The sequence below is a fragment of the Pleurodeles waltl genome, chromosome 4_1, assembly GCF_031143425.1.
Source record: "Pleurodeles waltl isolate 20211129_DDA chromosome 4_1, aPleWal1.hap1.20221129, whole genome shotgun sequence".
NCBI lineage: Eukaryota > Metazoa > Chordata > Amphibia > Caudata > Salamandridae > Pleurodeles > Pleurodeles waltl.
Window position 1 is genome coordinate 710,709,158 of NC_090442.1, and position 15,735 is coordinate 710,724,892.

Genomic DNA, 15,735 nt, shown 5'->3' on the forward strand with positions numbered 1-15,735 from the left:
TATAAATGGTGTAGAGTCTCCACTTCAATTATGGCACATTTAGCTGGTATGGCAGCTTACTTGCAAAATTGACAACACCAGCCAATATTCAAAGTAATAGTCTGAGTTTTATGGAAGGTTCCAAAGAATAATCCCTCCTTTAGCCCCACTACTCTTATGAGTCCTCAACATTGTACTCACTAGGCTAATGATACCACAATTTGAGCTAGTAAACTATTGCCCACTGCAGTATCTTTTGTGGAAAGTGGCCTTTCTCGTCGCTGTTGCTTCCCTTCATTGGGTTAGTTAACTGTAAGCCATTTAGTTAAGTGCACAAAGATTGGGAGGCCCTTAAAAGAAACTCCTCATTGGGATGGAAATGTCTTGTGCAAGGTGTACAGTCATGCTCCACTTCCCTGAGTGCCTGACTGCAAGTATCTGCTATCCTGGTTTGACTCCTAGTTTCACATTAATCAAGTATGTATATAGACACTTAAGCCAGTTCCTTGACATGAGTGAAGTTCTGAACCAATCCTATGACCTGGAGTGGCACACCAAGCATGCGATCATTTTGTATCCGTCTCATGGGTTTAGTATGTATACTGGTAGCAGCAGCGTACCATGTTTTGTGAATCTATAGCTGTAACCAGACATTTTTATCTGTTACCACAGTGAAGAAATGCTGGCCATCTCTTGTAAAGTTCTGTTTCTGTACACTAACCCAGATCCTAGTGCTATTATCTCAAACATAGGTTGTGCATGTTTGTGCCATATGTGGTACATACATTGTAGGTTGGGTTAAGCCATGGAGGCCATTGGGTTCCATTTTGAAACACCTGACCTGCTCCTCTGGATATAACGGATATAAGGTTGTTTTGCCAAATGCCGAGATGTTCAGAATAGAGACCTAAACACGTGGTGTCAAAAGAGACAAAAATCCTTTGGAATTTCAATTAGGCCTTTGTCTTTGACAGACTTCTAATCAGTCCCTCTTATATGAATGCGATTTGGTAGATGGTGGAGATGAGGGTTGAGACTGCAGTCTGCTGTTAAGAGTTTAAAGTAATCTTTTGGTGAGGAGTGCTTTTTGCCTCTTCCTTGATTACTGCTCATTGTGGCTGTTAGGAGCCAAGTGTAGAAAGTTCACATCTCTCTCTGCCTCTAGAGGGTGCTCTAGGCAGGAGACTCCTCTGTTGTGAGGAGTGTCACTCTACCCAAAGACTGTTTAAATATTGTAGGAAAGTGCAATTTTGACATGGTTGCCCCCACTTTTTGCCTGGTGTCTGATGTGATTTCGACTGGAAGTGCATTGGGTTCCTACTAACCAGGTCCCCAGTGCCAGATCTCTTTCCATAAACTGTACCATTGTTTTACCCAATTGGCAAATACTTTAGTGTCCCCTGTAAGTACCTAGTAAATGGTAACCCTGGTGCCTGAGGTGCTTAAGAGGGTCCCTGAGGGCTGCACAAATTGTGGCACCCTAAGTGACCCCTCACCAAGCCCATGACAGACTGCCATTGCAGGCTGCGTGCCTTGGTGCCGACAAAAATGAAAACACAACAATGGCACACATCCTCTGTTCCATGTCCCCAAACAATGCATGCAATATATGTAAGTCACCCCTCTAGCAGGCCTTACAGGGTGCATCATCTTACATGTGAGGGCATATCTGCATGAGCAGATATGCCCCTGCTATCTCTTTATCAATTCTCAGGTATAGGCCAGGGAAGTCATTTTAAATGCATGTGCTGGACACTGGTCAATACGAGTTCCCCAGCTACATGACGGCTTCACTGAAGATAGAGATGTTTTATATAAACATCTCGAATTGGTGAACCAACACTAATGGCATTTACTAATACATGTACCTAGAGGACACCTTAGAGGTGCCTCTGAAACCCTACCTGCCTCCAGTGTGCTTGCTGACTGGTTTCTGCCAGCCTGCCACCCGAGACACGGTTCTGGCCCCCTAAGGTGAGAGCTTTCTGCTTTCAGGAGGCTCAAGACAAAAGCCTGTTTGGGAGATGGTGTAACACCTCTTACAGGAAGACCTGGTGATTAGCCTTCCTAATGCGGCAAGCCTCAAAGGACTGCCGCCTTTGAAATGTGAATCTGGCTTCCCTCTCTGGAGATGAAGCCACCCCACCTGTCCGGAGCCCACCTGGTACCTGGACAGACGTGAAAATTAGCTAGTCAGGTTGGCATTCCACCTCCAGGCTAGTACCACCCTTAAGGTGGGCTGCTCTGAGGTGGACTCGAAATTTCAGAGGTAGCCATCTTTGTCCTTGGCATGTTTCTGCAGAAATCTGACTTGTGCATCAATCTCCATGTGTGCCCCAGAAGGCAAGAGATTTAAAGGTAACAAAGTGGCAGTACGATAAAGCTGCACACTACAACAAGTTATGTTAATTTTGACTTGAGATACAAGTCTGGCTTAATGTAACAAGTTGTTTGATACCATGGAGTGTCCACCTTTGGTCTTACCATTCCGGAGTTAGCACAGCTGAGGGGTTCAGCATGTAACCCTTGTAAGGAAATGCCTCCTTGGCATGGTTGCCCCCTAACTTTTTGCCTTTGCTGATGCTATGTTTACAATTGAAAGTGTGCTGAGGCCTGCTAACCAGGCCCCAGCACCAGTGTTCTTTCCCTAACCTGTACTTTTGTATCCACAATTGGCAGACCCTGGCATCCAGATAAGTCCCTTGTAACTGGTACTCCTAGTACCAAGGGCCCTGATGCCAAGGAAGGTCTCTAAGGGCTGCAGCATGTCTTATGCCACCCTAGAGACCTCTCACTCAGCACAGACACACTGCTTGCCAGCTTGTGTGTGCTAGTGAGGACAAAACGAGTAAGTCGACATGGCACTCCCCTCGGTGCCATGCCAGCCTCTCACTGCCTATGCAGTATAGGTAAGACACCCCTCTAGCAGGCCTTACAGCCCTAAGGCAGGGTGCACTATACCATAGGTGAGGGTACCAGTGCATGAGCATGGTACCCCTACAGTGTCTAAACAAAACCTTAGACATTGTAAGTGCAGGGTAGCCATAAGAGTATATGGTCTGGGAGTCTGTCAAACACGAACTCCACAGCACCATAATGGCTACACTGAAAACTGGGAAGTTTGGTATCAAACTTCTCAGCACAATAAATGCACACTGATGCCAGTGTACATTTTATTGCAAAATACACCCCAGAGGGCACCTTAGAGGTGCCCCCTGAAACTTAACCGACTGTCTGTGTAGGCTGACTAGTTCCAGCAGCCTGCCACACTAGAGACATGTTGCTGGCCCCATGGGGAGAGTGCCTTTGTCACTCTGAGGCCAGTAACAAAGCCTGCACTGGGTGGAGATGCTAACACCTCCCCCAGGCAGGAGCTGTAACACCTGGCGGTGAGCCTCAAAGGCTCACCCCTTTGTCACAGCCCAGCAGGGCACTCCAGCTTAGTGGAGTTGCCCGCCCCCTCCGGCCACGGCCCCCACTTTTGGCGGCAAGGCTGGAGGGAACAAAGAAAGCAACAAGGAGGAGTCACTGGCCAGTCAGGACAGCCCCTAAGGTGTCCTGAGCTGAGGTGACTCTAACTTGTAGAAATCCTCCATCTTGCAGATGGAGGATTCCCCCAATAGGGTTAGGATTGTGACCCCCTCCCCTTGGGAGGAGGCACAAAGAGGGTGTACCCACCCTCAGGGCTAGTAGCCATTGGCTACTAACCCCCCAGACCTAAACACGCCCTTAAATTTAGTATTTAAGGGCTACCCTGAACCCTAGAAAATTAGATTCCTGCAAACTACAAGAAGAAGGACTGCCTAGCTGAAACCCCCTGCAGAGGAAGACCAGAAGACGACAACTGCCTTGGCTCCAGAAACTCACCGGCCTGTCTCCTGCCTTCCAAAGAACTCTGCTCCAGCGACGCCTTCCAAGGGACCAGCGACCTCTGAATCCTCTGAGGACTGCCCTGCTTCGAAAAAGACAAGAAACTCCCGAGGACAGCGGACCTGCTCCAAAAAGACTGCAACTTTGTTTCAAGGAGCAGCTTTAAAGACCCTGCAATCTCCCCGCAAGAAGCGTGAGACTTGCAACACTGCACCCGGCGACCCCGACTCGGCTGGTGGAGAACCAACACCTCAGGGAGGACCCCCGGACTACTCTCCGACTGTGAGTACCAAAACCTGTCCCCCCTGAGCCCCCACAGCGCCGCCTGCAGAGGGAATCCCGAGGCTTCCCCTGACCGCGACTCTCTGAAACCTAAGTCCCGACGCCTGGAAAAGACCCTGCACCCGAAGCCCCCAGGACCTGAAGGACCGGACTTTCACTGGAGAAGTGACCCCCAGGAGTCCCTCTCCCTTGCCCAAGTGGAGGTTTCCCCGAGGAAGCCCCCCCTTGCCTGCCTGCAGCGCTGAAGAGATCCGTTGATCTCTCATAGACTAACATTGCGAACCCGACGCTTGTTTCTACACTGCACCCGGCCGCCCCCGCGCTGCTGAGGGTGAAATTTCTGTGTGGGCTTGTGTCCCCCCCCCCGGTGCCCTACAAAACCCCCCTGGTCTGCCCTCCGAAGACGCGGGTACTTACCTGCAAGCAGACCGGAACCGGGGCACCCCCCTTCTCTCCATTCTAGCCTATGCGTTTTGGGCACCACTTTGAACTCTGCACCTGACCGGCCCTGAGCTGCTGGTGTGGTGACTTTGGGGTTGCTCTGAACCCCCAACGGTGGGCTACCTTGGACCAAGAACTGAACCCTGTAAGTGTCTTACTTACCTGGTAAAACTAACAAAAACTTACCTCCCCCAGGAACTGTGAAAATTGCACTGTGTCCACTTTTAAAGTAGCTATTTGTGAATAACTTGAAAAGTATACATGCAATTGAAATGATTCAAAGTTCCTAATGTACTTACCTGCAATACCTTTCAAACAAGATATTACATGTTAAATTTGAACCTGTGGTTCTTAAAATAAACTAAGAAAAGATATTTTTCTATAACAAAACCTATTGGCTGGATTTGTCTCTGAGTGTGTGTACCTCATTTATTGTCTATGTGTATGTACAACAAATGCTTAACACTACTCCTTGGATAAGCCTACTGCTCGACCACACTACCACAAAATAGAGCATTAGTATTATCTCTTTTTACCACTATTTTACCTCTAAGGGGAACCCTTGGACTCTGTGCATGCTATTCCTTACTTTGAAATAGCACATACAGAGCCAACTTCCTACATTGGTGGATTAGCGGTGGGGTACAAGACTTTGCATTTGCTGGACTACTCAGCCAATACCTGATCACACGACAAATTCCAAAATTGTCATTAGAAATTGATTTTTGCAATTTGAAAAGTTTTCTAAATTCTTAAAAGACCTGCTAGGGCCTTGTTAGATCCTGTTTAGCATTTCTTTTAGAGTTTAAAAGTTTGTACAAGTTTGAATTAGATCCTAGAACCAGTTGTAGATTCTTAAAGTATTCCAACTTTTAGAAGCAAAATGTCTAGCACAGATGTGACTGTGGTGGAACTCGACACCACACCTTACCTCCATCTTAAGATGAGGGAGCTAAGGTCACTCTGTAAAATAAAGAAAATAACAATGGGCCCCAAACCTACCAAAATACAGCTCCAGGAGCTTTTGGCAGAGTTTGAAAAGGCCAACCCCTCTGAGGGTGGCAACTCAGAGGAAGAGGATAGTGACTTGGAGGAAAATTCCCCCCTACCAGTCCTATCTAGGGAGAACAGGGTCTCTCAAACCCTGACTCCAAAAATAATAGTCAGAGATGCTGGTTCCCTCACAGGAGAGACCAACACCTCTGAAATCACTGAGGATAACTCCAGTGAAGAGGACATCCAGTTAGCCAGGATGGCCAAAAGATTGGCTTTGGAAAGACAGATCCTAGCCATAGAGAGGGAAAGACAAGAGATGGGCCTAGGACCCATCAATGGTGGCAGCAACATAAATAGGGTCAGAGATTCTCCTGACATGTTGAAAATCCCTAAAGGGATTGTAACTAAATATGAAGATGGTGATGACATCACCAAATGGTTCACAGCTTTTGAGAGGGCTTGTGTAACCAGAAAAGTGAACAGATCTCACTGGGGTGCTCTCCTTTGGGAAATGTTCACAGGAAAGTGTAGGGATAGACTCCTCACACTCTCTGGACAAGATGCAGAATCTTATGACCTCATGAAGGGTACCCTGATTGAGGGCTTTGGATTCTCCACTGAGGAGTATAGGATTAGATTCAGGGGGGCTCAAAAATCCTCGAGCCAGACCTGGGTTGACTTTGTAGACTACTCAGTAAAAACACTAGATGGTTGGATTCAAGGCAGTGGTGTAAGTAATTATGATGGGCTGTACAATTTATTTGTGAAAGAACACCTGTTAAGTAATTGTTTCCATGATAAACTGCATCAGCATCTGGTAGACCTAGGACCAATTTCTCCCCAAGAATTGGGAAAGAAGGCGGACCATTGGGTCAAGACAAGGGTGTCCAAAACTTCCACAGGGGGTGACCAAAAGAAAGGGGTCACAAAACCTCCCCAGGGGAAAGGTGGTGAGACAACCAAAAATAAAAATAGTCAAGAGTCTTCTAAAGGCCCCCAAAAACCTGCACAGGAGGGTGGGCCCAGAGCCTCTTCACAAAACAATCCTGGGTACAAGGGTAAAAACTTTGATCCCAAAAAGGCCTGGTGTCGAAACTGTAGTCAGTCTGGACACCAAACTGGAGACAAGGCCTGTCCCAAGAAAAGTTCCACTCCAAACTCCAATCCAGGTAACACTGGAATGGATAGTCTCCAAGTGGGATCAACAGTGTGCCCAGAGCAAATCAGGGTCCACACTGAAGCTACTCTAGTCTCTGAGGGTGGGGTGGATTTAGCCACCCTAGCTGCCTGGCCTCCTAACATGCAAAAATACAGGCAGCAGCTCTTTATTAATGGGACAAGTGTAGAGGGCCTGAGGGATACAGGTGCCAGTGTCACCATGGTGACAGAGAAACTGGTTTCCCCTGGCCAATACCTGACTGGAAAAACTTATACAGTCACCAATGCTGACAATCAAACTAAAGCACATCCCATGGCAATGGTAACTTTAGAATGGGGAGGGGTCAATGGCCTGAAACAGGTGGTGGTCTCCTCAAACATCCCAGTAGACTGTCTGCTTGGAAATGACCTGGAGTCCTCAGCATGGGCTGAGGTAGAACTAAAAACCCATGCAGCCATGCTGGGTATCCCTGAACTGGTGTGTGTAAAAACAAGAGCACAATGCAAGGCACAGGGTGAAAAAGTAGAGCTGGAGTCTGGAAAAATGGCCCAGCCTACCAAGAGAAAAGGAAAGTCAGTTGTGAAACCAACTGCAACACAGTCAGAAAAAGGGAACCTCTCTTCTCAGGAAGAAGTTCTGCCCTCTGAGGGAACTGAGCCTTTGGAGCTTGAACCTTATCAGGTTGAGCTCTTAGGCCCAGGGGGACCCTCAAGGGAGGAGCTGTGTAAGGGACAAGAAACATGTCCCTCTCTTGAAGGCCTTAGGCAGCAAGCTGCTGAAGAGTCCAAGGGCAAGAAAAATGGAACACACAGGGTCTATTGGGAAGATGGACTCCTGTACACTGAGGCCAGAGACCCCAAACCTGGTGCCACTAGGAGAGTGGTAGTGCCTCAGTCGTTCAGAGAGTTTATTCTGACCTTAGCCCATGATATTCCCCTTGCTGGGCATTTGGGACAAACCAAGACGTGGGAGAGGTTAGTCAACCACTTCTACTGGCCCAGTATGTCCCAGAAGGTTAAGGAGTTTTGCCTCTCCTGCCCCACCTGTCAATCCAGTGGTAAGACAGGTGGGCACCCAAAGGCCCCCCTCATTCCACTTCCAGTGGTGGGGGTCCCCTTTGAAAGAGTGGGTGTGGACATAGTTGGTCCACTGGAACCTCCCACAGCCTCAGGAAATATGTACATCCTAGTAGTAGTGGATCATGCTACTAGGTATCCTGAAGCTATTCCCCTTAGGTCGACTACTGCCCCTGCAGTAGCCAAGGCCCTCATTGGTATCTTTACCAGAGTGGGTTTCCCTAAGGAGGTGGTGTCTGACAGAGGTACCAACTTCATGTCAGCATACCTAAAACACATGTGGAATGAGTGTGGAGTGACTTACAAATTCACTACACCATACCATCCACAGACTAATGGCTTAGTTGAGAGATTCAACAAGACATTAAAAGGCATGATCATGGGGCTCCCAGAAAAACTCAAAAGGAGATGGGATGCCCTCTTGCCATGTCTGCTTTTTGCTTACAGAGAGGTGCCACAGAAGGGAGTAGGATTCTCACCCTTTGAACTTCTGTTTGGCCACCCTGTAAGGGGACCACTTGCTCTTGTTAAAGAAGGCTGGGAGAGACCTCTTCATGAGCCTAAACAAGACATAGTGGACTATGTACTTGGCCTTCGCTCTAGAATGGCAGAGTACATGGAAAAGGCAACCAAAAACCTTGAGGCCAGCCAACAGCTCCAGAAGTTTTGGTATGACCAAAAGGCTGCACTGGTTGAGTTCCAACCAGGGCAGAAAGTCTGGGTTCTGGAGCCTGTGGCTCCCAGGGCACTCCAGGACAAATGGAGTGGCCCTTACCCAGTGCTAGAAAGGAAGAGTCAGGTCACCTACCTGGTGGACCTGGGCACAAGCAGGAGCCCCAAGAGGGTGATCCATGTGAACCGCCTTAAGCTCTTCCATGACAGGGCTGATGTGAATCTGTTGATGGTAACAGATGAGGATCAGGAGGCAGAGAGTGAACCTCTCCCTGATCTTCTGTCATCAGACCCAAAAGATGGCTCAGTAGATGGAGTGATCTACTCAGACACCCTCTCTGGCCAACAGCAAGCTGATTGTAGGAGAGTCCTACAACAGTTTCCTGAACTCTTCTCCTTAACCCCTGGTCAGACACACCTGTGTACCCATGATGTGGACACAGGAGACAGCATGCCTGTCAAAAACAAAATTTTTAGACAGTCTGACCATGTTAAAGAAAGCATTAAGGTGGAAGTCCACAAGAGGCTGGAATTGGGAGTAATTGAGCGCTCTGACAGCCCCTGGGCTAGCCCAGTGGTCTTAGTCCCCAAACCTCACACCTAAGATGGAAAGAAAGAGATGAGGTTTTGTGTGGATTACAGAGGGCTCAATTCTGTCACCAAGACAGATGCTCATCCAATTCCTAGAGCTGATGAGCTCATAGATAAATTAGGTGCTGCCAAATTCTTAAGTACCTTTGACTTTACAGCAGGGTACTGGCAAATAAAAATGGCACCTGGAGCAAAAGAGAAAACAGCATTCTCCACACCTGATGGGCATTATCAGTTTACTGTTATGCCCTTTGGTTTAAAGAATGCCCCTGCCACCTTCCAAAGGTTGGTGAATCAAGTCCTTGCTGGCTTGGAGTCCTTTAGCACAGCTTATCTTGATGATATTGCTGTCTTTAGCTCCACCTGGCAGGATCACCTGGTCCACCTGAAGAAGGTTTTGAAGGCCCTGCAATCTGCAGGCCTCTCTATCAAGGCATCCAAATGCCAGATAGGGCAGGGAACTGTGGTTTACTTGGGCCACCTTGTAGGTGGAGGCCAAGTTCAGCCACTCCAACCCAAGATCCAGACTATTCTGGACTGGGTAGCTCCAAAAACCCAGACTCAAGTCAGGGCATTCCTTGGCTTGACTGGGTATTACAGGAGGTTTGTGAAGGGATATGGATCCATTGTGACAGCCCTCACTGAACTCACCTCCATGAAAATGCCCAAGAAAGTGAACTGGACTGTGGAATGCCAACAGGCCTTTGACACCCTGAAACAAGCAATGTGCTCAGCACCAGTTCTAAAAGCTCCAGATTATTCTAAGCAGTTCATTGTGCAGACAGATGCCTCTGAACATGGGATAGGGGCAGTTTTGTCCCAAACAAATGATGATGGTCTTGACCAGCCTGTTGCTTTCATTAGCAGGAGGTTACTCCCCAGGGAGCAGCGTTGGAGTGCCATTGAGAGGGAGGCCTTTGCTGTGGTTTGGTCCCTGAAGAAGCTGAGACCATACCTCTTTGGGACTCACTTCCTAGTTCAAACTGACCACAGACCTCTCAAATGGCTGATGCAAATGAAAGGTGAAAATCCTAAACTGTTGAGGTGGTCCATCTCCCTACAGGGAATGGACTTTATAGTGGAACACAGACCTGGGACTGCCCATGCCAATGCAGATGGCCTTTCCAGGTTCTTCCACTTAGAAAATGAAGACTCTCTTGGGAAAGGTTAGTCTCATCCTCTTTCGTTTGGGGGGGGGTTGTGTAAGGAAATGCCTCCTTGGCATGGTTGCCCCCTGACTTTTTGCCTTTGCTGATGCTATGTTTACAATTGAAAGTGTGCTGAGGCCTGCTAACCAGGCCCCAGCACCAGTGTTCTTTCCCTAACCTGTACTTTTGTATCCACAATTGGCAGACCCTGGCATCCAGATAAGTCCCTTGTAACTGGTACTCCTAGTACCAAGGGCCCTGATGCCAAGGAAGGTCTCTAAGGGCTGCAGCATGTCTTATGCCACCCTGGAGACCTCTCACTCAGCACAGACACACTGCTTGCCAGCTTGTGTGTGCTAGTGAGGACAAAACGAGTAAGTCGACATGGCACTCCCCTCAGGGTGCCATGCCAGCCTCTCACTGCCTATGCAGTATAGGTAAGACACCCCTCTAGCAGGCCTTACAGCCCTAAGGCAGGGTGCACTATACCATAGGTGAGGGTACCAGTGCATGAGCATGGTACCCCTACAGTGTCTAAACAAAACCTTAGACATTGTAAGTGCAGGGTAGCCATAAGAGTATATGGTCTGGGAGTCTGTCAAACACGAACTCCACAGCACCATAATGGCTACACTGAAAACTGGGAAGTTTGGTATCAAACTTCTCAGCACAATAAATGCACACTGATGCCAGTGTACATTTTATTGCAAAATACACCCCAGAGGGCACCTTAGAGGTGCCCCCTGAAACTTAACCGACTGTCTGTGTAGGCTGACTAGTTCCAGCAGCCTGCCACACTAGAGACATGTTGCTGGCCCCATGGGGAGAGTGCCTTTGTCACTCTGAGGCCAGTAACAAAGCCTGCACTGGGTGGAGATGCTAACACCTCCCCCAGGCAGGACCTGTAACACCTGGCGGTGAGCCTCAAAGGCTCACCCCTTTGTCACAGCCCAGCAGGGCACTCCAGCTTAGTGGAGTTGCCCGCCCCCTCCGGCCACGGCCCCCACTTTTGGCGGCAAGGCTGGAGGGAACAAAGAAAGCAACAAGGAGGAGTCACTGGCCAGTCAGGACAGCCCCTAAGGTGTCCTGAGCTGAGGTGACTCTAACTTGTAGAAATCCTCCATCTTGCAGATGGAGGATTCCCCCAATAGGGTTAGGATTGTGACCCCCTCCCCTTGGGAGGAGGCACAAAGAGGGTGTACCCACCCTCAGGGCTAGTAGCCATTGGCTACTAACCCCCCAGACCTAAACACGCCCTTAAATTTAGTATTTAAGGGCTACCCTGAACCCTAGAAAATTAGATTCCTGCAAACTACAAGAAGAAGGACTGCCTAGCTGAAACCCCCTGCAGAGGAAGACCAGAAGACGACAACTGCCTTGGCTCCAGAAACTCACCGGCCTGTCTCCTGCCTTCCAAAGAACTCTGCTCCAGCGACGCCTTCCAAGGGACCAGCGACCTCTGAATCCTCTGAGGACTGCCCTGCTTCGAAAAAGACAAGAAACTCCCGAGGACAGCGGACCTGCTCCAAAAAGACTGCAACTTTGTTTCAAGGAGCAGCTTTAAAGACCCTGCAATCTCCCCGCAAGAAGCGTGAGACTTGCAACACTGCACCCGGCGACCCCGACTCGGCTGGTGGAGAACCAACACCTCAGGGAGGACCCCCGGACTACTCTCCGACTGTGAGTACCAAAACCTGTCCCCCCTGAGCCCCCACAGCGCCGCCTGCAGAGGGAATCCCGAGGCTTCCCCTGACCGCGACTCTCTGAAACCTAAGTCCCGACGCCTGGAAAAGACCCTGCACCCGCAGCCCCCAGGACCTGAAGGACCGGACTTTCACTGGAGAAGTGACCCCCAGGAGTCCCTCTCCCTTGCCCAAGTGGAGGTTTCCCCGAGGAAGCCCCCCCTTGCCTGCCTGCAGCGCTGAAGAGATCCGTTGATCTCTCATAGACTAACATTGCGAACCCGACGCTTGTTTCTACACTGCACCCGGCCGCCCCCGCGCTGCTGAGGGTGAAATTTCTGTGTGGGCTTGTGTCCCCCCCGGTGCCCTACAAAACCCCCCTGGTCTGCCCTCCGAAGACGCGGGTACTTACCTGCAAGCAGACCGGAACCGGGGCACCCCCCTTCTCTCCATTCTAGCCTATGCGTTTTGGGCACCACTTTGAACTCTGCACCTGACCGGCCCTGAGCTGCTGTTGTGGTGACTTTGGGGTTGCTCTGAACCCCCAACGGTGGGCTACCTTGGACCAAGAACTGAACCCTGTAAGTGTCTTACTTACCTGGTAAAACTAACAAAAACTTACCTCCCCCAGGAACTGTGAAAATTGCACTGTGTCCACTTTTAAAGTAGCTATTTGTGAATAACTTGAAAAGTATACATGCAATTGAAATGATTCAAAGTTCCTAATGTACTTACCTGCAATACCTTTCAAACAAGATATTACATGTTAAATTTGAACCTGTGGTTCTTAAAATAAACTAAGAAAAGATATTTTTCTATAACAAAACCTATTCGCTGGATTTGTCTCTTGAGTGTGTGTACCTCATTTATTGTCTATGTGTATGTACAACAAATGCTTAACACTACTCCTTGGATAAGCCTACTGCTCGACCACACTACCACAAAATAGAGCATTAGTATTATCTCTTTTTACCACTATTTTACCTCTAAGGGGAACCCTTGGACTCTGTGCATGCTATTCCTTACTTTGAAATAGCACATACAGAGCCAACTTCCTACAACCCTGTACTCGCTAATTGGGTGACCAAGTCTTTCCACAGTAAAATTGATATTTTGTGTTGTTTTTTTTTGTTTTTTTAATTGTCAGGGCATTTAAAGTACATATCCTGCCTGTGCTATATGTTGCACCCAGCCTTTAGGGCTCGGTTGGTGTGCCAGAGTGGTGATTTACACACGTCTGGGAAAAGAGCTGGCTTTGCCATTGCTTTCAGTGACCGTTGGGCTAGCGCTGCATGACTGCTCTACTAATCTGCAGTGGTGCACTTGGGAAATTGCTTTACTTGGGGGATCTCCATGGTGGCACAATCAGAGCTGCAAGACCTGGGTTAGTCCTTTAACCTACATGCCGTTGGCACCCAGTTACCATTTGCTAGAAACTTACAGGTAAGTTAACCATTTCTTGTTGGTTATAGCCAATTCAACATACACTTTTAGGGTCAGGGCACTGGCACTGAGTGTAGGAAAGTGCCCTCTTTTTGTCCTGGTTACCCCCACTTTTTGCCTGCGATCAGTGTGCTTTTGACTGTGTTCACTGGGATCCAACTAGCTAGGACCCCAGTGACTGTGCTCTTGCCCTCTAAATGTGGTTGTTCCTGACTTTGTACACCTCACAATAGTCATAGTGGTGCCCCAATGTAAGTCCATAGTATATGGTACCTAGGTTCCCAGGGAATTGGGACACCGAGGGTTCCCCATGGGTTGCAGCAGGCTTCAGTGCACTCTGAGTTCAGGAACTAGCAGCATCAGTGAAAAAACTTAGGGGTGACCTTACAAAAAGCAGCATTTTGTTAAATGCTGCAAATGACAGATTATATAGCTGCTGCTTTTGGCTGTTGCCAGGGAATGTGATCTTTATCATCGGCAATTTAAAAGAGAATGATGGCTACATTATTTGAATAAGCTGTTAGTAAAACAGAGGAATAGCAATGCACAAGTGTTATAATTATAATTTTGAATTTCCTTTTTTTTTTATTTATTTTTTTAATTCCTTTGAAATGTTGATTTCAGGTCAGCTGGTCAAGATGCTGCTATTTACCCAAGTCACTCGTTACCTGGACTTTAAAGTGATTGAGGGAAGTTTTGTCTACAAGGGAGGAAAGATCTACAAGGTTCCTTCCACCGAGGCCGAAGCTCTTGCTTCTAGTAAGCAGCTGTTTTCTTTCTTGCTTTTATATTCTAAGATTCTAGAAATTTTGCCTGTTAAACCTATATTATTTCATGTTCTACCCGGCGAGATTGATTGACACAGACACTGGAATGAGGATTTACACACTTAAGATGTGGCTAGGGGCTCATGGGCAGCAGATTCAGAGCGGCAGTGAGATCCAGAGAGGTAGAAAGACACAGACCAAAACGCTGGAGCAAGAAACATAAGGAGAAATCCCAGTTGATCTCACCTTGACCTTTTGGTTTTTCCTGTGTTTCTTGCCAATGCAGTTCAGCCTTGATAAATCTGAGAATAACATAAGGCTTCTGATCACACCAAGAGACATGAGTAAGCATTGTAAAATCTCTTAACTGAATTAGTCCCTTGAAACCTCATGCATTGGGCTTGTAAATTTAAACCAACACGATTGCGGACCTTCTTTATTGGGCATTAATAACAATGTTTTGGTGTGACAATGCAGTTAATATGCACATTGAATTCAGGTGTTCCCTACTCCTTTCCAACACATTTCGGTGAATGATTTGCTTGAGCAATGTGGGAGAAATGCTCTCAAATCAAAATGGGACAGAAGCCCTCCTGTCCTGCTTAGCTTACGGCGTGTAACTTAAATCTATACACTATCGAGTATTGTGATCTGAAGCCACGAATATAGCCAATTTCCTCATCATTTAAACCATTAACTGGTGCATCAGTTGAGTAATTTATACATCAAATACTTCTGTAACATTTACTCACTTATCCTTCAAAGCCCCTGTTAGGAAAAGGAAAATAAATTACACATTGATGAAATCCTTACAAAACTAAATTGAACTGCCATCCACCTGCCATTTGTGTAGAGGCGCCGATGGAAGGACGCCACATCCATCCAGGTGGCCCTAGACTGTGCCTTGCACCTCAAAGGACTTTCTCATTCATTCTATAGAATTCTGGCATTACAACTATAGGTTGGTTTGGATCCGAGAGGCATATTTTGCCTTTATGTGTTATTTTTTAATAGCTTGTTCATGGTCTGAAAATACCCTTTTGGCTTGTTTGTTTTTGTTGTGTTTACTTTTTCAAGAACAGAAATGACAGAAGTTACTTGAAGACCGGTACTATAAATATCGTATTTAATGATTTTCACATGCATAATTTATTTTCTTTTTAGGTTTAATGGGTCTGTTTGAAAAAAGACGATTTAGAAAATTCTTATGCTACGTTTCTGGCTTTGATGAGAATGACTCAAAAACACTGGAAGGTGTTGATCCAAAGACTTCAACCATGAGAGATGTGTACAAGAAGTTTGACTTGGGACAGGATGTGATTGATTTCACAGGGCATGCTCTGGCTCTCTACAGGACTGATGAGTGAGTTAATAGCAATAAATCTGAATATACTTTAAGAGGTGCAAGTGAGCTACTACTGTGAATAAGCACAAAGAAGGCTTAATGTCATCGAGGAACTAAAAGCCTCACACCATGTAGTTCCAGTGAAGGTTTTTTATGCTAAAGGATTTGATGTTTGTTGCCATTACAGTTGTAGGATATTTCTGGCAGAGGCTTTAGTTGGATGCTACACTGACAAACCTGCTGACAATTTTTGTTACATATTGAAAACTATCTCTGCTTATGTT

At 47.3% G+C, this 15,735-nt stretch overlaps 1 protein-coding gene across 1 annotated transcript in view; it reads left to right on the forward strand.

The window, feature by feature from the left end:
• GDI2 (GDP dissociation inhibitor 2) overlaps positions 1-15,735 on the forward strand; it is a 148,100-nt gene that overhangs the window by 78,697 nt on the left and 53,668 nt on the right. Inside the window, exons 4-5 of the mRNA XM_069229292.1 lie at positions 13,964-14,098; positions 15,271-15,469. Of these exons, the coding sequence (XP_069085393.1) occupies positions 13,964-14,098; positions 15,271-15,469 (334 nt within the window). The remainder of the gene's footprint in view (positions 1-13,963; positions 14,099-15,270; positions 15,470-15,735) is intronic.